This window comes from Podarcis tiliguerta (assembly GCF_965153285.1).
Source record: "Podarcis tiliguerta genome assembly, chromosome: 8".
In the NCBI taxonomy this organism is placed as follows: Eukaryota; Metazoa; Chordata; class Lepidosauria; order Squamata; family Lacertidae; genus Podarcis; species Podarcis tiliguerta.
The window spans coordinates 87,210,534-87,233,719 of NC_139541.1; the positions used below are offsets into that span (position 1 = coordinate 87,210,534).

The 23,186-nt window shown below is 52.3% G+C and overlaps 2 protein-coding genes across 3 annotated transcripts; both read left to right on the forward strand.

Annotated features, from left to right (window-relative positions):
* The first annotated feature begins 647 nt into the window (after positions 1-647).
* SPINT2 (serine peptidase inhibitor, Kunitz type 2) lies at positions 648-18,358 on the forward strand. Its single transcript, XM_083454513.1, has 7 exons — positions 648-799; positions 4,251-4,415; positions 12,212-12,262; positions 12,950-13,006; positions 13,121-13,288; positions 14,768-14,842; positions 16,333-18,358. The coding sequence occupies exons 1-7, from the start codon at positions 730-732 to the stop codon at positions 16,497-16,499; spliced, it is 753 nt and encodes a 250-aa protein (XP_083310639.1). The 5' UTR covers positions 648-729; the 3' UTR covers positions 16,500-18,358.
* A 2,545-nt stretch (positions 18,359-20,903) lies between these two features.
* Positions 20,904-22,920, forward strand: LOC310684777 (uncharacterized protein). 2 transcript variants are annotated; one of them, XM_083456362.1, is made up of 4 exons: positions 20,904-21,036; positions 21,178-21,305; positions 21,411-21,488; positions 22,317-22,920. In XM_083456362.1, the coding sequence occupies exons 1-4, from the start codon at positions 21,015-21,017 to the stop codon at positions 22,413-22,415; spliced, it is 327 nt and encodes a 108-aa protein (XP_083312488.1). In that variant the 5' UTR covers positions 20,904-21,014; the 3' UTR covers positions 22,416-22,920. The 2 variants fall into 2 exon arrangements, with proteins under 2 accessions (XP_083312488.1, XP_083312487.1); XM_083456361.1 differs by having other exon boundaries at positions 20,924-21,036; positions 21,411-22,412.
* The last annotated feature ends 266 nt before the right edge of the window (positions 22,921-23,186 follow it).

Below are 23,186 nucleotides of genomic sequence, written 5' to 3' on the forward strand. Positions count from 1 at the left end.
TTATTCGACTAAAGAAGTTTGCCAAAGAAGGAGAAGAAAAATCAGACTCACCGTAGCCAGACGGGAAACCCATCTCCAAAGTGAAATATGACCCAGGTTGAAAAAATAAACAGACAACCAGCATATAAATGGGGACTGCCATATTTCCGGAATTTCCTGGACACTGGCTCCACGGAGACGCCAGAGTCCAGTGGCGGCCAACCTTTTCCCAAAGAGGGCCAGATTGGGTGAAGTGAAGGGCCGTGAGGGCTGACCAAAGGGCCAACCCAAGTTGTCGAGCTTTTTGTAGGATTGAAGTTGTTGAGGATTTTACCCCAGGGGCCGAATTAAACCGACCGGCGGGCCGGATCAGGCCCCGGAAAGGAACTTTGCCTGCCAGTCTCTGGAGGACTCCCTCTTAAGACCCTCTTCAGGGAAGACAATCTTACTAGGCTACCCCCCTCCCGCGCCCCCTTTCCGTTGTCTCCCCTCCGCCCCGCGGGAGCCCCGAGTGCTGCTTCGGGGGGCGCCTTCTTCCCGCGGGGCAACCCGATGGCGCCGGACACGGGCCGGCAGCAGCCGGAGGGGCGCGGCCGGCCAGGTGCAGGTGCGCCGAGGGGCGTGGCCGGCACCCTCCCCTTGTGACGTAGGGCGCGGCGATTGGCGGCCCGGGCGGGGGGCGGGGCTCACCTGCGGGCTCCGGGGGCGGCGGGCGCGACGTGCGCAGTTGGGACTTCGCAGGCGGCCAGGATGGGGCGCAACGCGGGGCTGATCCTGATGGCCGCGATGGTGCTGGGCGCCGCCGCCGAGGCGCTGCCAGGTGAGAGGGAGGGACGGGGGGGGAATCACAGGAAGAAAGACGGGGGGGGGTCCTCTTTCTTTCTTTCTTTCTTTCTTTCTTTCTTTCTTTTCTTTCTTTCTCTCTCTCTCTCTCTCTCTCTCCCTCCCTCCCTCCTGATTTGTTTTTTTGGGGGGGGGGCGCCGTCAACTGCCGGCCTCCCTCCCCCCCGGAAGGGGGCGGGGCTTCTCCTCGGGCCCCTCCCCCTCCCCGAGGGACAATGGCTGCCCGATCCCTTGTCTTTTTTGGGGTGGGGGGTCCCATCCCTGGCCGGCCCTCCCTCCGCCCTGGTCCTCTATCTCTGGGGCCTGGGAGGGGGGGGCCCCATTGGGGAGGGAGGGGACGGGCGGGGCGCGGCTTCCCGGCGGCGCAGGTGAGCAGATTCCCCTCGGCCCCCGGCAGGAGGAGGAGGAGGAAGTGCGCTCTCTGCCCGGTGTGTTTGCCAAGCCCCCCCCCCCCCCGCGTGTGCCCCTTGTTCCTGGTTCAGTCCCTCGGTGCGAATTCTGCGCGAGGCGGGAGGGCTGGGAGGAGCGAGACCCCATCCCGCTTCTAGCCCTGGACAGGGGCCGCCCCATAGAGGGACTGGCTGGCTGGGGGGGGGGGGCTGTGCCAGGGGACTGGGCTGCTCCAGGGGGCTGGCCTCCTGCCCAGATCGTGTTTGCTCTTCAAGTCGAGGAAGGTGTCTGTTTACAATCATCATCATCATCATCATTTATTATATATGCATCTGGCTGGGTTTGCCCCTCGTGGGGGGAGGAGCTGGGCCCCGAGTGTGGGAGAAAAAGCCGGATTGGCAGAGGCCGTGATGGCACAATGGGCCTAGTGTTCTGCCCCCTGGCACTCTTGCCACTTTGGGCATCACCTGGGACAGGACTCCTGTCTGCCTGCAGAACTCCTGGCTGGTTTGGTTTTATTTCCGGAAAGCTCTTTCCTGCCTGCCAGCCCAGGGTGGGATTTTGAGGCTGCGCTCCCTGGACCCAAGGGGGCAAGATCACAGAGGTGGAGAGTTGCAGGGGACTCCAGGGGTCATCCAGTCCAACCCCCACCTGGTCCAGAGAGCTCTTTGTTTTCTTAGCCAGGAGAGAGAAACCTCCCTTGCCTGCTTTGTGGGCCAAAGAAAACAGCCTTTCTGGGTCGGGCTGCCAGGCTGCCGCCTCCTCCTCCTCCTCCTGAACTGGCCTGACCGGGTGCAATGGGAACCTGATCTGGCTGCTGGGCTCCGCAGGGCTGGGCAGCCGCTCTCAAACTGGTTCAGCCTGTTTGTGGTGAGGTCACCGGAGCTGCTCTCCCTGAATCACCAGGCCGGGGGGCCTGTCTGGCTCGGAGTTCGCTCTCATGGAGGCCAGACTTCCTGGTGGGGAGGGGGCATCCTTCCTTTTTATTATTATTATTATGTTTATTATGTTTATTAAGTTTCCATTTTATTACATTTAAACAAATCCTTATTGTGCTCATTACATATTTGCTCAATCGAGCTTCGACTCCCCCCCCCCAAATATGGTAGCATTTATACATTTTCCCATTTACGTTTCACTTAATCACAAATTTTAAAATAAATATTAAAAGGTACAAATCCTTAATGTTGCAGGTTTGTCTTCCAACAACCCTGCTAGGGGGGTATTGGTTATTCCTTCCATGTCCCGCTCACCTTCCTTAAACCGGCAAAAGACTAGAACAGGACTGCCCCCTTCTCTTAATTAAAAAATAAAAATAAATCACTTTTGTAATTTTTTTTACAAAAACAAATCCGCAATAATAAAAAGGAAAAGCTTTTACCAAATCCATATATGAGATTCTCTGAATTGACTCCCTTTGCCCCCCCCCCCCAGCAGACTGGGGTTCCACCATAGTCGAGGGCAGCCCTCCTTTCCGAGCAGGAGGGCAGCTGTGCCTCTGCCCATGTGAAGAGTTTTGCCAGGGATTGGAGAAAGTGCTCTTGAGGTTGCTGCTGCTTTGCTCCAAAGGGAGGAGGAGAGTTTTGCCTGGAGCGTCTTCCTGGGGGCCGGGCTAAGGGAAGGCAGCCCGCGTATGCTCAGAGGCACACTTTCCCTCTCCTTGTGCCGCAGCATCCCAAGCAAAGCCTTGAACTCCGCACTCGCCCTTCTTTTATTGTTGAGCGTTTATCTTTTAATAGCTAGGAATGTTATAAAAACAAACACACTGTGAGCCTGAGAACAGATGAACTCCAAAGGGCCGCCCAGGTCCATATTTAGAGCTACGTTTAACTCCTAAGTTAGAGAGCAAGCAGAAAACTCCAGCAGCATAAACAGGAAGCAGATACTCTCTGGCTAGCTGTGCAAACTTATCGGTGTGAGAAGCAAATGGGAATCGTCCGCCCAAAATGTGGTGGACTCCTGTTTAAAAACAGCACCTTTCCTGTGGAGGCCGGGACTTTGGTTCACGGAGGGCTCCAGAAATGGGTGCCAGTTGGCCGATTGTGTTGGCTGTTGGGTGTCAGTTGGAGATGGGCAGACAAGGAAAGAGGGAAAGAGCAACATCTCTCTCTCTCTCTCTCTCTCTCTCTCTCTCTCTATCTCTCTCTCTCTATCTCTCTATCCAGGCCCGGATTTACGTATAAGCTAGACAAGCTGTAGCTTAGGGCCCCACTCAGTTGGAGGCCAGAAAAATTTAGAGGGAATAAAAAAACCCTGGATGTACATTTCCAAAATATAGGATAAAAAAACAAATACAATAAAACCTACATACAGCAGCAGTGATTTGTGTTGTGTAGGCTCCTATTTGTTATGTGCAAATGGCTTTAGATACCTCTTAGGTCCATAAATGACCATATAGTGTATATTCAACACCAAAAACCAGCAACAATTTGTTGTTGACAAGGGACAGCTGGACATATCAAGGGCCCCATTACCTTCAGGAGCCGGGGGACTCATCAGACCTCAATCCGGCCCTGGGTGAGAGGACTGCAGCAGGAGCTGGGAGAGCAGGATTCGAATCCCCGCTTCAGCCAGGAAGCTCACTGGGTTTAGCTGTATTCCCCCCCCCCCCAAAATGGGGAAGGGCCTGAAAGTCGCGCCAAGTTCCTGGGCTGGAGAAGGAGGAAGTTTTTCTCCTTTCTTCACTTTGGCTGTTTCCAGGGCAGGTCAGCCAAAGCGGGTTGCACGGCAGGCAGCTGGCAGCGAAGAACACAAAAATTAAAAATGGCAGGTCTACTGGAGCGCCAGCAAATAAGACCCTGCACTGAATCGCTGCGAGAATTATGAGAGCAGCCGCTCCCGAAACTTTCAGGCCCTTCCCCATTTTGGGGGGGAAATAAAGCTGAACCCAGTGAGCTTCCTGGCTGAAGCGGGGGTTTGAATCCTGGTCTCCCAGGTCCTGGTCCAGCACCCTCAGCCTCCCCCCTCCCCCCCTCTGGATATGTCCCCTCCTTGTCGCAATAGCCACTGAGCCTGCTGGCCTCTCTGCTTCCTTCCAGACGACTGCTACCTGCCCAAGGTGGTGGGGCGCTGCCGGGCTGCCTTCCCCCGCTGGTGGTTCAACGCCTCCAGCCAGGCCTGCCAGGAGTTCATCTACGGCGGCTGCCGGGGAAACGCCAACAATTTTGTCTCGGCCGACAAGTGTCGCCAGATCTGCGCTGCAGGTGAGTGGGGGGGGGGTGTTCTGGCACAGTGAATCGTCTGACTTTACAGAATTGCATTAATTCTTTTAAATAATATTTTGCATGACATTTAAATTCAAGCACACCAGTCACCTCCTGTCCCTTGACTTTGCTCTGCCCTTCCATGGTTACCATTATCAACCCAATTTTCCATCTGCTTCTCTTATTCGCTCTAGGAATATTATCCATTTTCCCATTTATTTTATTTTTGTATATTGCAAGCATTACTCTGATCCTGCCAAAGTTTTTAGTTGTTTACAACTAAAATTAATTGTATTAATTGTTATATGTGTATATATAATTAGATTTCTTACCCACTGGCCACCAAAAGGTCCCAGGGCAGGTTGCAACGATATACGCACAAGTGAAAACAGCTGCAAATCATGAAACAAGGGTTTTAAAAATCAATTTGCAACAATCCGTATGTAAAAATGTACAAACATTTAAAAACAATTCCACCAATAAAAACAGTTTAAACCAGGCTTCCTCAGCCTTGGCCCTCCAGATGTTTTTGATCTACAACTGCCATGATCCCTAGCTAGCAGGACCAGTGGTCAGGGATGATGGGAATTAGTCCCAAAACATCTGGAGGGCCGAGGTTGAGGAAGCCTGGTTTAAAAAATGGGTGCAATGGTTGTTTGCTTTATAAGCTGCTGTTTGTTATTACAGATTTTTTTTAACGCTAATATGAGCCACTTAAACTCAACATTTGTTGTTGGGAAAGTGGAATACAAATATAAAATCAAATAAAATCTGAAATGGGGAGTCAGCGGAGGCTGTTTAGGTCAGCACCAACACTTTGAATTGAGCTCGAAAACGTCCTGGGAGCCAGTGTAGGTCTTTCAAGACTGGTGTTATGTGGTCTCGGCGGCTGCTCCCAGTCCCCAGTCTAACTGCCGCATTCTGGATTAATTGCAGTTTCCGGGTCACCTTCAAAGGTAGCCCCACGTAGAGCACATGGCAGTAGTCCAACCAGAGCATGTGCCACTCTGGTGAGACAGTCCGCGGGCAGGGAGGGTGCGTGGAGCTAGGAGACAGCTGACATTGAATTGACCCATGCCAGATAGATAGACTGACAGACAGACAGACAGATACACTTTTTATTCTGTTAATGTTTAATTGTTTCATCCTTATGGTTCCACTTTATCCGTAAGCCGCGTTGAGTCCCTGCTGGAGACGAAGGCAGGAGAGGGATAAAGGCGGGATATACCGTATTTTCCCATGTATAAGACGCCCCTATTTTGGGGGACTCAAAATTAAGAAAATTTCCACTCTACACTATCCATGTATAAGATGGCCCCCAATTTTCAACATTATTTTATCAGGAAAAAAACCTAGTCTTATACACGGAAAAGTACAGTAAATAAATACAACCGCAACAACCACGATGATTTGCAAGCCCCCAGGTGGACTGGCGGTCCATTAGAGATCCCCCTTCAGGCAAGACCCAAATGAAAAGGAAGATGTTTCTTCCAAAGTCTGCCAGGCACCTCTGGTGAGGTGGACTTTCTGGCATAATAATAATAATAATAATAATAATAATAATAATAATTCTGGCTTATAAATATATATATATATATATATATATGCTTTCGTAGATTTTCACGGGTACAGGAATGCAGGTTTTGGTGTCTTCGGGTGTCTTCCCGTGTAAAAGTTGGGGTGTCTAGGCGACGTTTCGACGAGGTCTCACTCGTCATCTTCAGGCTGGTGCTTTCGGCTTCTTGTTACTGGAACAGAGCAGGATCTCAGTGTTTGAGTTCCTATAAATACTGTTGAGGAGGTGTGGTGTATAGCCTCCAATGTTCTGGGCAGAGAGGAGGTTCCCAGGCTAGTGTGCCTTTTCTTCTTTTGTTCCTTAATTACTTGAGGGATATCTTGAGTGATTTCTTGAGTGATTTCCTGAATCCCACTTAGGTGGGTCATTAGGTGTGGATTAGTTGCTAAAGCCTTCGTGTCTTGAACTCTTGAACTTTGTGAAGAGTTTTTCTGAGAAGATGGCTGTACTGCACTTGGTTGTGCTCTGGCTTGGCTTCGTGTATAGGGGCGAGCTGTGGTTTTGTGGCCTGTGCCAGCCAGATCTGTGTAGGGATTGCAGGGGGGTGCAGCATCCGGAGGTGCCACCCTGGTTTGGCTACTGGATGGTGTCTGTAATTTATCTGTGGAGAGGGTCTGGGTTTGGGTCTGGTGTGGTTGATTGGTGATGGCGTTCTGTGTGCCTCTGGATCTGGTGTCAGATTTTGTGGGGAGGGCTAATTTCCAGATGTCTGGCAAGCGGGATGTGTCGTCACGCTTGTTCATGTTGTGAGGGTGTTTCTCTATCTCGATGGCTTCCATGATTATTCTCTTGTGGTGATGTTCCATGTTAAAGAGCAATTTGGAATCTGCAAAATTAATTTCGTGTCCTGTTTCTTTCATGTGTTGGAAAAGAGAGGAAGTTTTTTCTTCTTTTTTGACGGCATTCTTGTGTTCTGCGATCCGTGCATTTATTCGTCTGTTTGTTTGTCCAATGTACGTGGCTGGGCAGACTTTGCAGGGTATTTCATAGACCCCTTGGTTTTCCAACTGAATTTTATCCTTGGGGTTTCTGAGGATATTGGCTATTTTTTGGTTGGTGCAAAAGGCTGTTTTGATATTGTGTTTATGGAGGATTTTGCTAATTTTATCTGTAGTGCCCTTGATATAAGGAAGGAGGGCTATGCCATTGTTTTCTTCTGTGTCTTGGTTTTTGGGGGGTGTTTCTTTTTGGATTAGCTTCGTAACCCTGTTTTGCTGGTATCCATTGGCAATTAACACATTTGAGAGATTCTGTAACTCAGTTGTCAAGTGGTCTTCGTCAGCCAGGCGTTTGGTTCTGGAGATGAGAGTCTTGGCTACGGAGTTTATTTGTGCAGGGTGGTGGTGTGATTGTGCATGTAAGTAGCGGTTGGTGTGTGTTTTTTTCCGGTAGATAGTGTGTCCTAGGGAGCCATCAGGTTTTTTGTAGATTAGGACGTCAAGGAAGGGAAGTTGGTTGTTGGCTTCTATTTCCATAGTGAATTGTATTTTGGGGTGTAGGCTGTTGAGATGTGTGAGGAAGCTATCCAGTTTTTCCTTCCCGTGTGGCCAAATTACAAAGGTGTCGTCAACATATCTGAGCCAAAGTTTGGGTTTGTGTTCTGACTTGTCTAAAGCAATGGTTTCAAAGTGTTCCATGTACAGGTTAGCGATGACCGGTGAGAGGGGTGATCCCATAGGTGCTCCTTCTATCTGTTTGTATCTTTGTCCATTGTGGATGAAGTACGTGTTGGTTAGGCAGTGGTTGGTCAGGTCCAAGATGTATTCGGGGGGATTGTATTTGTTTTGAATGGCTGTCAAGGCTTCATTAATGGGCACTTGTGTGAAGAGAGATACAACATCGAAGCTCACAAGTAGGTCATTGGGTTGTAGGTTTTGCTTCTTTATTGTTTCTATGAACTGGAAGGAGTTTGGAACGTGTGAAGAGATGGATTCTGCATAGGGCTGAAGTTGCTTGGCGAGAAATTTAGCGAGATTTTGTAGAGGTGAGCCTATGGAGCTGACTATTGGTCTGAGTGGTGTTCCTTCTTTGTGTATCTTGGGGAGGCCGTAGAGTTTGGGGCATCTGGATGATTTTTCTCTGGGGATGATTCTTAGCTGGATTTCTTCACTGATAGGAGAGGCTTTTATTTTGGATTTGGTGGTTTTTTCCAGATAGGTGGTGGGATCTGTTTTTATAGGTTGGTAGGTAGGGTCTTGGAGTAGATTTGATAGTTTTGCTTGGTAGTCCGATGTGTTCATCACAACAGTGGCATTACCTTTGTCTGCTGGGAGAATGATTATGTTGTTGTCTTTCCTCAGGTTGGTGAGTGCTTTCTGTTCTTCTTTGTGTAAATTGCTTCTGGGTGGTTTGCTGGAGCAGAGGATGTTGGTGACTTCAAGTCTGATTTTATTGGCTTCATCTGGATTGATTTTGGTTAGGCTAGCTTCGACTCCGCATATGATGTTTTCCGTGGGGATGCGTCTCGGGGCGACTGCAAAGTTGAAACCTTTGGAAATCACTCAAGATATCCCTCAAGTAATTAAGGAACAAAAGAAGAAAAGGCACACTAGCCTGGGAACCTCCTCTCTGCCCAGAACATTGGAGGCTATACACCACACCTCCTCAACAGTATTTATAGGAACTCAAACACTGAGATCCTGCTCTGTTCCAGTAACAAGAAGCCGAAAGCACCAGCCTGAAGATGACGAGTGAGACCTCGTCGAAACGTCGCCTAGACACCCCAACTTTTACACGGGAAGACACCCGAAGACACCAAAACCTGCATTCCTGTACCCGTGAAAATCTACGAAAGCAAATATCTCACCTCTACGGGGAGGAAACCTTCCAGCTGACAAGAACCTACGAGAAACTAGAAATCCGAAGAGCCACCATCTTATGTGATCTCTTGTTCCTACGCAACTGCCGAGACAACAACTTAATTCCCACATGCTTCCAACTTAAATTCCACTCTAAAACCCCAGCTACCGAAAGGATCCTGAAACGAACTGAACTATCTCTAATCAGAAACGAACTACACAAGAAAAGATACCTACTAAACCAAACCAACAAAGATCTACTCACTCTTCACCTCAAACTCTGTAACAAAATCCACCCTGCACTCTGGGACAAATGCAAACAACTAGCCGTCTGGAGAGCTGAAACGGAGACCTCACACAAGACAGACACACACACCAACAAACTCCACAAACTAGAGAAACGCCAGAAGCCCAGCCACCCTCCACAACAACCCATGAAACAAACAGTACATAACATATCAGACAGGATCCTCACCTCAACTGAAACCAAAGTACTCTCCAAAGGTTTCAACTTTGCAGTCGCCCCGAGACGCATCCCCACGGAAAACATCATATGCGGAGTCGAAGCTAGCCTAACCAAAATCAATCCAGATGAAGCCAATAAAATCAGACTTGAAGTCACCAACATCCTCTGCTCCAGCAAACCACCCAGAAGCAATTTACACAAAGAAGAACAGAAAGCACTCACCAACCTGAGGAAAGACAACAACATAATCATTCTCCCAGCAGACAAAGGTAATGCCACTGTTGTGATGAACACATCGGACTACCAAGCAAAACTATCAAATCTACTCCAAGACCCTACCTACCAACCTATAAAAACAGATCCCACCACCTATCTGGAAAAAACCACCAAATCCAAAATAAAAGCCTCTCCTATCAGTGAAGAAATCCAGCTAAGAATCATCCCCAGAGAAAAATCATCCAGATGCCCCAAACTCTACGGCCTCCCCAAGATACACAAAGAAGGAACACCACTCAGACCAATAGTCAGCTCCATAGGCTCACCTCTACAAAATCTCGCTAAATTTCTCGCCAAGCAACTTCAGCCCTATGCAGAATCCATCTCTTCACACGTTCCAAACTCCTTCCAGTTCATAGAAACAATAAAGAAGCAAAACCTACAACCCAATGACCTACTTGTGAGCTTCGATGTTGTATCTCTCTTCACACAAGTGCCCATTAATGAAGCCTTGACAGCCATTCAAAACAAATACAATCCCCCCGAATACATCTTGGACCTGACCAACCACTGCCTAACCAACACGTACTTCATCCACAATGGACAAAGATACAAACAGATAGAAGGAGCACCTATGGGATCACCCCTCTCACCGGTCATCGCTAACCTGTACATGGAACACTTTGAAACCATTGCTTTAGACAAGTCAGAACACAAACCCAAACTTTGGCTCAGATATGTTGACGACACCTTTGTAATTTGGCCACACGGGAAGGAAAAACTGGATAGCTTCCTCACACATCTCAACAGCCTACACCCCAAAATACAATTCACTATGGAAATAGAAGCCAACAACCAACTTCCCTTCCTTGACGTCCTAATCTACAAAAAACCTGATGGCTCCCTAGGACACACTATCTACCGGAAAAAAACACACACCAACCGCTACTTACATGCACAATCACACCACCACCCTGCACAAATAAACTCCGTAGCCAAGACTCTCATCTCCAGAACCAAACGCCTGGCTGACGAAGACCACTTGACAACTGAGTTACAGAATCTCTCAAATGTGTTAATTGCCAATGGATACCAGCAAAACAGGGTTACGAAGCTAATCCAAAAAGAAACACCCCCCAAAAACCAAGACACAGAAGAAAACAATGGCATAGCCCTCCTTCCTTATATCAAGGGCACTACAGATAAAATTAGCAAAATCCTCCATAAACACAATATCAAAACAGCCTTTTGCACCAACCAAAAAATAGCCAATATCCTCAGAAACCCCAAGGATAAAATTCAGTTGGAAAACCAAGGGGTCTATGAAATACCCTGCAAAGTCTGCCCAGCCACGTACATTGGACAAACAAACAGACGAATAAATGCACGGATCGCAGAACACAAGAATGCCGTCAAAAAAGAAGAAAAAACTTCCTCTCTTTTCCAACACATGAAAGAAACAGGACACGAAATTAATTTTGCAGATTCCAAATTGCTCTTTAACATGGAACATCACCACAAGAGAATAATCATGGAAGCCATCGAGATAGAGAAACACCCTCACAACATGAACAAGCGTGACGACACATCCCGCTTGCCAGACATCTGGAAATTAGCCCTCCCCACAAAATCTGACACCAGATCCAGAGGCACACAGAACGCCATCACCAATCAACCACACCAGACCCAAACCCAGACCCTCTCCACAGATAAATTACAGACACCATCCAGTAGCCAAACCAGGGTGGCACCTCCGGATGCTGCACCCCCCTGCAATCCCTACACAGATCTGGCTGGCACAGGCCACAAAACCACAGCTCGCCCCTATACACGAAGCCAAGCCAGAGCACAACCAAGTGCAGTACAGCCATCTTCTCAGAAAAACTCTTCACAAAGTTCAAGAGTTCAAGACACGAAGGCTTTAGCAACTAATCCACACCTAATGACCCACCTAAGTGGGATTCAGGAAATCACTCAAGAAATCACTCAAGATATCCCTCAAGTAATTAAGGAACAAAAGAAGAAAAGGCACACTAGCCTGGGAACCTCCTCTCTGCCCAGAACATTGGAGGCTATACACCACACCTCCTCAACAGTATTTATAGGAACTCAAACACTGAGATCCTGCTCTGTTCCAGTAACAAGAAGCCGAAAGCACCAGCCTGAAGATGACGAGTGAGACCTCGTCGAAACGTCGCCTAGACACCCCAACTTTTACACGGGAAGACACCCGAAGACACCAAAACCTGCATATATATATATATATATATATATATATATATATATTCCTACCCCGCCCATCTGGCTAGGTTTCCCCAGCCATTATTGTATTAAAAATACAATAAAACATCACACATTAAAAACAGGGCTGCCTTCAGATGTCTTCTAAAAGTCAGATCGTTGCCTATTTCCTTGACATCTGATGGAAGGGCATTCCGCAGGGCAGGCGCCACTACCGAAAAGGCCCTGCCTGGTTCCCTGCAACCTCACTTCTCGCAGGGAGGGGACCGCCAGAAGGCCCTCAGGGGCGGGTCCCCAGTGTCCGGGGTGGAGACGCTCCTTCAGCCCCTCCTGCTTTTCACACATTTGAAGGAGAACATACTCCACGTCTCCCTCTTGAAAAGATGACCTTCCCCTTTGCTGAAGAGCTGCTTTGTCCTGGTGGTCTCCCCCCGGGCTCAGGGCCCACCTTGGGGGGTCTTGGCTGCGACCGGCTGACACTCTCTCTCTTGGCTTTCAGATGGCGGCCGGGGGGGCACAGAGGGAGAAGCAGCAGCACCCACCAGCAAGGGTAAGGATATGGGTGAGAAGGTCTTGGGGGGGGCGGAGGCTGCCTTCCCCCAGGGCCTGGGAGGGAGCTCTGTGCCCGGCCCCTCCTTGTACAGGGAGACTCATGGCACGCTGCCCCCTGAGAATGGGTGGCCTTCCTCGCAGGGGCGTCCAGGAGTTTTCCAAAGGGTCCAGTGTGGGCTCTGAACTCTGGAGGAAGGGAAAGGAGATTGTTAGCCGCTTTGAGACTCCTTAATGAGAGGGATGCGGGTGGCGCTGTGGGTTAAACCACTGAGCCTCTTTGGTTTGCCGATCAGAAGGTCGGCGGTTCAAATCCCCACGATGGGGTGAGCTCCCGTTGCTCGGTCCCTGCTCCTGCCAACCTAGCAGTTTGAAAGCACGTCAAACTGCAAGTAGATCAATAGGTACCGCTCTGGCGGGAAGGTAAATGGCGTTTCCGTGCGCTGCTCTGGTTCGCCAGAAGCGGCTTAGTCATGCTGGCCACATGACTTGGAAGCTGTACACCAGCTCCCTCGGCCAGTAAAGCGAGATGAGCGCTGCAACCCCAGAGTCGTCTGTGACTGTACTTAACTGTCAGGGGTCCTTTACCCCTTTACCTAAGGGGAGTGAAAGTTGGGATACCAAGTCCAAACTCTTCTTCTTCTTCTTCTTCTTCTGGAATGACTTGCTCTCCTTCCCTCCCTGACAGCCGCGTCTGGATCCGGCCTCCGCCGTCTGCCAGGAGACGACCGAAAGGGCTTCCAAGGTAACCGGGTGGGGCGGGTGGCAGCTAAAGGGGGAGAGGTCACTCCAGCCCCCACCAGTTCTGACCTCTCTCCAAGGGCACCTCTGAGTCTCATTTTCTCCCCCCCCCCTCCAGAGTTTTGCGCTGCCCCCCCAGAGGTTGGGCGCTGCCGCGGAGCCTTCCCTCGTTGGCACTTTGACCTGGAGACCCGGACCTGCAAGATGTTCATTTTTGGCGGCTGCGGGGGCAACAAGAACAACTATGACTACGAGGAGCACTGTCTCCAGTGCGCCAGAGACGGGGGTAAGAAGGGGCAGGCTGGGCGCCCAGGCCAGACCCCCCCCCCAAGGGCTCACATCCTTGCCCAGGGTGGAAGGGCAGAGTCCACCCTCCCCAAAATCCAAGGAGATTTGGAAACGTTCCAGAGACTCTTCACTCCCTTGTCTTTAAAACTTTTATTGATTTGTTAGCCAAGGGAGAAAAGGGTAAACTTAACAAAATGAGAGAAAAGGGAACCGAAAATTTAAACCACGGAAGCATCACATCATGGAGGGACAAAAGGGCACAGATCCAGCACGGCTCCAGAGTATATTCCCTTAGCAAAGAGTACAGATTTATAGAAATAAAAGCCTCCTCCGCCCGGGAGTCTCATCCTAAAGGAGATCAGAGGTTCTCCATCGTCTCAGGTGAGCCAGGTGTTTGTCCTGGTGGCTCTGAATGCGCCTCCGTGTTTGTCGAAGGCGCATCTTGTCATGCCTTGTCACAAAGCAAGAAAACCGGTCATTCAGGCTCTGTCCTCTCGATCCTATTAGTTCCAGGAGGGCCGTTTGCCAAAGCCTTGAATGTGGGCCGTCCCGTTTATTAAGACTCAAGGTTTCCTGGATTTGGCAATGCCGCCCCCGGCTGCTGCTTCGAGGCGTTTTAGAAGTCAGCTCCTTCCTTCACTTCTCCCCTCCAGAGACCTGCCAGGACGGCCCCGATCCTGTCCTCGCCAGGCCTCCATTTGGGCTGGGACTGAGGACTCACAACTCCCCGTGGCTTCTCCTGCTGGAGCATGGATTGATGGATTGAATTTATATACCGCTCTGTACCCAGAGGGCTCAGGGCAGTTCACGGAAAAGATCACAATAAATCAAAATAAGAACAATAGCCCAATAACACCCCCCCCCCCAAAGAAAGAGCCACATTTTAAAAGGGTATGGGATGTCGATTAGGTCGGCCAAAGGACTGGTTAAAAGGAACGTTTCTGCCAGGTGCCTAAAGGTGTGTAAGGAAGGCACCAGGCAAACTTCCCTGGGGAGAGCATTCCGCAGATGGGGAGCCACTGCAGAGAAGGCCTTGTTCTTGTGTTGCCACCCCTGAACCTCTCAAGGAGGAGGCACACAAAGAAGGGCCTCAGAAGATGATCTCAGGGTCCAGGTAGGCCCATATGGAAAGAGGTGGTCCTGGAGGTATTGCGGTCCTGAGCCATTTAAGGCTTTAGAGGTCAAAACCAGCGCGTTTGGCCCTTGGCTCCCCAGGACAGGGAGGCAGTGGGTGCTGCCCAGCCCCTTCTCACCCGCTGCCCTTTGTCCTGGAGGAGAGGGCTCTGCGTGGCTCCTGGGCACAAGGGCCCTGCTCTGCCCCACAGCCAGAGGGAGGGAGGTTCTGAATGCCAGTCGCTGGAAACCCCAGGAGGGGAGAGCATTGCTCTGGTGCCCGGATCCTGCTTTGGGGTTCCCTGTTGGAGCACCCAGTGTTTCCCCCTTGGGCCTGATCCAGCCACGTCTCCCCACTTTTCAGAGTTAACGGAAGAGCCGTTGGAACCCAAGCAGCACAGCCACCTCTTCCCGGACCCCCTGATCCACTCCACCAGAGGTAGGTGCCGGCAGGGGGGAGTTGGGGGGGGGGGCGTCACAGCGCCAGGCCTCTGACTCTCCATGAGGAGGCCTGGGGCTGGAGTGCCTGTCATTTAAACTCTACTCAATAGTGCTCCAGAGCAGAACTCTGACATATAGTTGGCCTTGGTGAAGATTTGACATTTTCATCCCCCAAAAAGTTTTTGATTTGAGTTTCTACTGAAATGAGGCTGCATTTTAATGTTGTATTTTAATCTTGTTTTTAAAGTTGTATTTTAATCAATTGTTTTTATACCTGGTGTTAGCCGCCCTGAGCCCAGTCTTGGCTGGGGAGGGAGGGGCATAAATACCACCAATAATAATGATAATAATTATATAGTTAGCAGAGTAGAAACTTAAACACGTTGCAGGATTCCCCAAAAATAGACCAGAGGCCAGCAGAGCTTTACTGCTACTGAAGGCAAAGGAGCGTAATGGTCACAAATCCAAAACATTCAGGGTTGGCCCTGTCCATAATAAATCCACTTGCAGCAGACTTAACTTAAACTTGCCATGACTTTGAATAAGACTAAACCTTAAGCATACTATGTACAGAACAGCAGAAGGAAAAGAGACAGAAAGAGATAGTGAAACCCAGGCTCCTCCTGGCCTTACGATTATGGTTTGCACGACCTTGACTGAAAGAGATAGCAGGACCAGTTTTAAACCAGCTGTATTCCTTTTCTGAAGGAATAACCCAAACATCTGGAACCTTCTGCTTGCTTCTTTCAAACAGAGAAGCTTCCTGAACCCTCTTGAATTAATAAGAATAGAAAAGACCTCGACACATCAGATCAATACTTTCTGCCCTAATAAATGCAAATGGACAGTGTTGGGGGGAGCCTCAGTGTTTGGGGGAGCCTTTTCCCTTGGGTCTGTCGCTTGGGGGCATCTGCTCCTATCCCCCCCCCCAGCTGGCAGGTTTCCTGGCTCTGCCTCCAGCCTCTCCCTGGAGCTTCCCACTTGGGGAAGTGGCCGTAAGGGGGGCCCAGTCAGAAGGGTGTCCCCAAAGGCAGGAATCGCCATCTCGGCTCCTGGCCGTGGCTGGGGAAGAGGCAGCATCTCTTGGTTTCTCCTCCTGGGGGCCAAGAAGTCTCGGCTGCAACCAGTCATAGATGTGTTCTCTGATCTCTTCAAATTCCTCGAACTTTAATCTGTTTCTGTTAATAGATCTCTATATGTAGGCCATTTCCCTATTTATTTGTTTTATTGAGGTTGCTTCTATTGGAGTTTTTTTGGGGTTTTTGTTCTAATTAATCTTTATGTTTCCTCCCACGCTTTGAATAGTGATATCCTGATTATATGGTTATGAAATCCTTTGTGTGTTTTCCCTTTGTTATACCACAAATAAGCATGTCCTTCCAGATCTAACAGATCTGCATTTTCTAACTTAATCCAATCTCGGATCCAGGTAAGGCAGGCCGCTTCATAATAACTTCCCCTGACACTTTAACCCTTTCCCCTCCGCAGCGGTGGTGCTGGCGGTGCTTCTGGCCCTGATGGCGGCTGCCCTGCTGGGCTCCATGGTCCTCTTCCTGGTCAAGATCTGCCGGAAGAACCCGCCGCTGAGCCTGGGGCCGGTCTGGAGCACCCTGGACGACAAGGAGTACCTGATGAGCAACGCCTACACCCTCTGAGCCCCAGGGGCAGGCGGGCTCCCTCTGGCCGGCTGGGGCTCCAGCTGCATGTAAATAATGGAGGCGAGGGGCTCTCCCCCCGCCCTACCCGCCCCCTCTCTGGGGCCAGCTTTGTAGAACACGCTTGGATCATAAATCTCTCCCAGGGAGGGGGCTCCTTTCTCATGACGCTGGTTGTCTCTCCAAGTTTGCTCGCCCCTTCTCTTCTAAGCACAGCTGCCGGGAGCAGGAACACGGTCAGGTGGCGGGGGGGGCTATATCTGGGGGCCCACCTCCCCGGAAAGGTTACTTGGAGCATGGGGGAGGCCTGCGCCCCAAACATGGAAGGGAAGGGCACCTGGGCAAATGCAAGAGTCAAGATACACGGCCTGCCCCTCTCCCCCCATTTATCACAGCCGCCCTCCTCAATGCTGGTGCAAGTTGGAGGGGCGCCTCCCCCGCCTTGGGATCCACTGCCGTTCCCAGATTCCCGTGGGTCTGGTCTGTGGGAGATGCTCAACGCAGGTGGTGAAGCCCACTGGTTACAGCAGGTGGAGGTGGTTTTTTTTGGTTGGCACAATGCTGGACTCCCTGAAGCTGTGACTCCTCACTGCAGGGTAGAGATGTGAAGGTAGAGAGGGAGAAATTGGCCAGGGGGGGCCCTCTTCTCTCCCCCCCCCCCATGGTACGCAATTTTGCTTTGTAGGGCAGGGAGCGAAGCGTCTCCCCCTGAATGTTCATTCCCCTGCCCCAGTCTTCACAGCGCTGCTCCTGAGAGTTGGGGGGGGGGGAGGTCAAAGTCTCTGTGGGGTCAGGAATGCCCTGCCTCTGCCCCAGGGAGCGGTCTGTGTTTTTGCGGACTTTGCCGTCTGTTTTATGGCCTCTTGCTGCGAGGGGGTGGGAAGGGACGGCGGCTGCTGTTTCTGCTTCCAGGGAGACTCCAGCCATTTCTCACACCCCAGACAGACCCCCCGGGGTGTCCCTGAGCCCCACAAGCCAAGTCTGGCCACAGGTGCTCTGCTTGCCCGGAAGGGGGCTGGCCCTGGTCCTGCTCTCCGCAGAAAGACACTCCCCAGGCAGGCAGGATGACCCCCCCTTCAAGGCCCGCTTTGCTTTGGCCCCTTCCGCTCCTCCCTGAGCTGCTCCTGCCTTGTGCAAGGTTTCTGTTTTCCGTGTGTGTCCAACTCTGCTGGCTACTCCCTTTTGTTCTGGATCAATTGAAGTGAGTTCTAGTTTCACGTTTGCTGGAGAGCCTTTCTCTCTGCCTGCTCTCTCTCTGCTGCCGCAGCTGCCTTCCCTTCCTTCCACCTGCAGCTTCCCCATCCCTCCCTCCATCCTGGCCCCTTTCCTGGCCTTCACAGGTGTGCTTTCCAGGTGTCCCTGCCAGAGTCATTGCAGCAGGAGGAGCTTCAGGAGGGAAAAAAAAGGAGGCAGGTTTTCAGTTTGGTCCAAGTTCTTCTCCTCTGTGGCCTTGAAATCCCCTTGTGCTTCTGGGACCGGCTGCCCTGAACATGTCTGCATCTTCCTGGTCTTCCAGGGACCATCAGGCTCCAGCTGCAGGGCTGGCAGGTGGGAGGATCAGGCAGGCCGCTTACCTGGGAATCGTGGGGCTTGCCTGCCTGGGTCCTCCCTGGGAGCTGAGGCTGCTGGACCTCCTCCTCTGGAGAAAACAAGGAACGGACTCCCCCTTATTCCCCCCTCCCCTTGAGGGGCAACCAGGGCGCCTCCCTCTGAGCAAAATCCGACTTGTGTGTAGCATTCAGTGGGTTTTTATACTTTTTTAAAAAATTGAAACTTGATTGCACCGAATCTTTTGGAATTGTTCTTTTAATTGCCTTTTTAAATCTGGAAGGTCTTTGAATAAAACAGATCAAACTCTTGCCTGGCTGGAGTCGTCTTGTGCTGGACAGCCGGTGTGTGTGTGCGCGCGTGCGCAGCTTTCGGGGGGGGGGACCCCTGGCTCTTGAGAGGGAAGGGAAGGCAGAGAGGTGGCAACCCCAGTGCCCCACCTGGGGGAAAGCCTGAAAGCCTCGTCCGTCTCTCTCTGCATCCCCCCTAAGGACAAAGGCATTGGGGGCAGCTGCCTGGGTACCATTCCTGCTCCAGGCCTGTTCTGTGTGTTCACCTGGGGTGACTCCCGTCATGGAGAGGGGAGTCTAGCCCAGTAGACCTGAAGGAGCGTCTCCACCCCCATCGTTCAGCCTGGACACGGAGGTCCAGCTCCGAGGGCCTTCTGGCGGCTCCCTCCCTGTGGGAAGTGAGGTTGCAGGGAACCAGGCAGAGGGCCTTCTCGGTGGTGGCGCCCGCCCTGTGGAATACCCATCAAATGCCAATCAAACAGACAACTATCTGACTTTTAGAAGACATCTGAAGGCAGCCCTGTTTAGGGAAGCTTTTAAGGTTTTATGTATTTATCGTGTTTTTAATATTCTATTCGGAGCCGCCCAGAGTGGCTGAGGAAACCTGGCCAGATGGGCTGGGCATAAAAGTATTATTATTATTTATTTATTTAATTAATTATTGCCGGGACAAGCCTCTCTGGCCTCTGTCACATTACTCTGCCCAAAGGAGGGACTTGTGAGAACTCTAGCCTTCCCCTGCCCCACACCCACCAAAAGCCCCACTTTCAGGGAAGGCCACAATTCTGCCACATCCAAATCCAAGCTTTACACTGAATCTGGTGCAAGGGAACATTTCCTGCTTGGAACACAAAAGGCCTGGCAGGTGTCCAGACCCACAGCTCAGGGGCGGTGGCTGTGTGTGTCTGTGTTGTGTTTAGCAAGCAGAGGGATCAACTATCTCCTCTCTCTCAGAAAACACCCCCCAAAAAGCAGCGCAGAGGGGAGAACAAAGAGGGTCCGCATGCTTCCCTCCTGGTTCATGAATTAACCCCCTCCTGCCTCAGGCTGGACCAAGCAGGAAGCAGCTGCTCTGCAAGTCAACCAGCTGACCTGTTGCACCACTGGGGGGGGGGCAGCCCTTAAAGATACAGGCATCCCAACCCCCCAATTAGCGGAGCACGGTAGCATGCAGGGCTGTGCCTGCCCCACTGCAGGGAGCGAGACCAGAGGGCAGGACCCTAAGCAAAGGATTCACCTCACAAGGAAAGATACTGCCTCAAAACACAAGGAAGAACTTTCTGATGGCAAGAGCTGCTGGACAGGGCAGTGGGCTCTCCTTCGTGGAGGGTTTTTAAACAGGTTGGACGGCCCTCTGCCAGGGGTTCTTGGTTCCTGGGACTAGATGACCCTGGGGGTCTCTTCCAGCTCCACAGTGCTGTCAGAGCATCCTATTGTTATAGGAATTCTAAGGTCTCATATATATATAAATCATATGTTCATAAATGTACAAGGCAAACCATGTGCCTGAAATAGTACAGGAGAGCAACCCTGAAGCCATTTTGACTCTCCCAAATGGACCTCAAATGTTTCTCTGCAAGGAGGGAGGAAATGGGTGGGTGGGGTTTGTGGCACTGAGCAAGGCTCACCTGGGTGGGTGCCACCCACCTGCTTGAGCTGGCCTTTGACCCACCCTCAGCCAGGGAGGACAATGGACGGCCGCCGGGGGTGGGCCTAAGGCCACAAGAAAAGAGGATGTCTCTGTTGCTCAAGCCTCTTTGCTGTTCTTCCTTCCAGGATCAAATCTGTGGCCAATTTGAACCCATACTCTGGTCTCTTGTCTCATCATTGGGATAAAGGGGTAGGCTCCACAGACAGGGTTTAGCTGTGTGCCTGCAAAGCCTCCCGGTGTCTCTTTGCTCACAAATCCTGTCTTAAGGGCCTATCAGTGTATGAATAGGGTGAGCCTGTGATCTGGATTCAGGAACTTTATCATCACAGAAGAATGGCCGGGCTGCCCAGATAAAAGCAGTCAGAGACCATTATCAGGTCGCCTGGCAGACAGGTTTTCTGCTGTAGAAGGTCTCCTACTGTGATGTATGTATGGTGTTTTTTTTTGGGGGGGGGGCGGTCTTGAGCTACAGGGGAGGCAATTTTCAAATGTCTATATAAGGGCTTGCACACCAATGTTCTGAGTTCCTCTCCTCCCTGCCTAGGGTGAGCGGGGAACCCTGTTGCAAGAGATTAATAAAGATCAGGCTTACGAGCTGCTTTGCTTCTAAATATTCTCTGCTTGGCCTCTGTTATTTTCTCCTACCAATGGGGAACCCACGTAAGGGCTCTATACGGGCTCTTGTGTCCCCCATATGGGAAAAAGGAGCAGTTTTTTCTTACAACACTGTCTAAGCTCAGGACCTCTGGCCAGGCGGGCAGGGTGTGTGCGCGCCCTATGCCCCCCAAGCTCCGGCCTCCAGAGACCCCCTCCCCGTCCCTTGGCCACTTCTGTGCTTCTGCGCCCGGAGGAGCCCCTGGCGCCCCCCGACGGGGCGGACGCAGCTCTGCCCGCCCAGGATGACGCTCCGGGGCGGATCCCTCCCTCGCCAGCGCGCCGGATCCCTCCTCTCCGGGCGGCGCCTCGCCTCGCCTCTCCGCGGAAGCGCCCCGCCGTCGACCCCGGAGCAAGGGCGCACCTGGCGCGATGGACTTCGACCTGGCGGCAGGTGAGTCGGGGTGCGCCTGGCCAGACGGCTGGGGTCTCTCCTTTTTGTCGGGGGGCGGGGTGTCCCCAAGGCCAGGACGCCTGGGTCCCCTCCAGGTGAGGCCCCCTGTCACCCCCCTTTCCCTCTCTCATCCGCCTGCAGCGCTGGGGCCCGATCCCCCGAAGCCCGACCCCGTCGCGGAGATGAAGCCGGGCCCGCGCAGCGGCGACGCGCCTGCCCAGCCGTCGGGGGCGCCTCCTGCGGCCGAGGGCGCAGCAAAGAGCCTCGCGGTGAGTTGGGGGGTCCCTCCTCTTCCCTTCCCCGCTTCCAGGGGCCGCGGTCTCGCCGGAGCAACTGGCGGAGACCCCCTTTTCACTCCCACTTCCCTCTTGCAGCAAGGCGGGCCCCGATCCGCATCCGACTCCAGCAGCAGCAGCTCCTCCTCCTCCAGCGACAGCGACCAGGAGCGCAAGGCAAGAGGCGGGGGCGGGAGGTGGGCAGAGGGACCCCGCCCAGGAGAAAGAAGCCTGACCGCCCCCCCCCCTCGGAGACCCTGGTCGCCTTTGCTCCTGCCCCCCACTTCCCAGGAGGGGCGCGTCCAGGGAAGCCTAGACGTGCAGCTGGAGACCAGACTAGAGAGGGGCTCGAGCCCTGGGTCTCCCCTCATGGCCACCTGGCTGGCCCTCTAAGGAGGGGGCGGGACGGACTAGATGGCCACGGGCCTCTTCCTGACCTCCAGCCCAGGTTAAGATGTGCCTCTTTGGCCAGGGTTTGAGTTTGTGAGGGTCAGGCTTCCTGCCAGTGTGCCTTTGGGTGTGGAGATGCTTGGCTGCAAGTCATTCTGTCTTAGTTGTCAAGCAATAGCTTCCTCCATGCCAGGATTGTGGGCAACGCTTGGCTCCACCCCCCATGCGGGGTGCTGTGACCCCTTCCCCAGGCCCACGTGGGGCAAAAGATTCCTTCCTGCCGCCAGGGCCCCTTCCAATTCTGCCGTTCTAGGGCTCCACTCTCTGGGCAATGTAAAAACCTCCTGCATGATGCCAACTGGCCTTTGATAGTCAGTGGTGGCAGAGTCTCCTTAAACACAGTCTCCACAGCCTCTCCTCTCTTCCGTGTCTCCCTCCCCATTTCCTGGCCAGCCCCATCCACCCCCCCCCCACTGCACCGGGCCTGGGGGGGACACAGCCTCCCTCAACACACCCACCCCTGGATTGAGGGCTGGATCCTGGTCAAAAGGCCAACTTCCCTTGCCTGCTGCAGCTGGTGGAAAATGTAACATCTTCGCCCCCCCCCCCTTGCAGGGCCCTGGCCCTGGCCGCCAGAAGAAGCTGAAGAAGCCCAAGAAAGAAAAGAAGCCCCATAAGGAGAAGAAGAAGAAGGAGAAGGAGAGAAGCCACTGAGCCCTGCACACTCCAGGACTCTTCAGCGCAGAGCTGCCCCAGCCCCAGCGGAGACCTCATGGAGCAGCTCCCTCCTTTGGATAACGAACTCAAGGACTAAAGAAAGGGGCTGCTTTCAGATTGCCAAGCGTGTTGTGCTCCCTGGTGATGGTTCAGCAGGGGGAGGGCTTTGCATTTTGAAGGTCGGCGCATCAGGGGCCTTGCATTGTATGCGGATAGGCTTTGCTTTCTTCTGCTGGCAGCAAGAGCACCAATTGGGATGGCTTTCAAAGACTGGACCAATTCACGGAGGAGGCGGAGAGGGCCATCAGGGCTCCTGGCCACAGAGGCAGTCAATGCTTCTGAATGGCAGGTGCTGGAAACCGCAGGGAGAAGGCTCTTGCTGGCTTCTCAAAAGAGGCACCTGAGAACAGGATTCTGGCCGGCTCTGCTTATGTTCTCATGAAGGGTTTTTTCCTGCTTTTTGCACTATTGGGACAAATAAAGGGAGCTGCCTTTTCTGTTACACTGGAATGTCTCTGGAAGGAAATGGAAGGTGAACCTTCAGCGGAGCAAAGAATTAAATCCTTTTGGTGGCAAGGAGCTGTGAGGGTGTGTTAGTTGGCAGACCTGGAATGCATCCATCTGGGCCCCAGGAGAGGCGTGAGAGTCTGGAGGGGTGGCTGAGCTGGAGGGGGGGGCACAGGTGGGCAAAGGAGGGTGTTGCTCTGAGCAGATTCAGCCTCGCCTTCTCTCCATGCCAGAGAGGAACCACAATTCAGCCCCAGGCCC

Coding starts and splice junctions, on each gene's coding strand:
- SPINT2 (XM_083454513.1), top strand. CDS start 730: ATGGGGCGCAACGCGGGGCTGATCCTGATGGCCGCGATGGTGCTGGGC. Junction 4,416..12,211: donor TCGCCAGATCTGCGCTGCAG/GTGAGTGGGGGG, acceptor CTTGGCTTTCAG/ATGGCGGCCGGGGGGGCACA. Junction 14,843..16,332: donor CCTGATCCACTCCACCAGAG/GTAGGTGCCGGC, acceptor TCCCCTCCGCAG/CGGTGGTGCTGGCGGTGCTT.
- LOC310684777 (XM_083456361.1), top strand. CDS start 21,015: ATGGACTTCGACCTGGCGGCAG. Junction 21,037..21,177: donor GGACTTCGACCTGGCGGCAG/GTGAGTCGGGGT, acceptor ATCCGCCTGCAG/CGCTGGGGCCCGATCCCCCG. Junction 21,306..21,410: donor GCGCAGCAAAGAGCCTCGCG/GTGAGTTGGGGG, acceptor TCCCTCTTGCAG/CAAGGCGGGCCCCGATCCGC.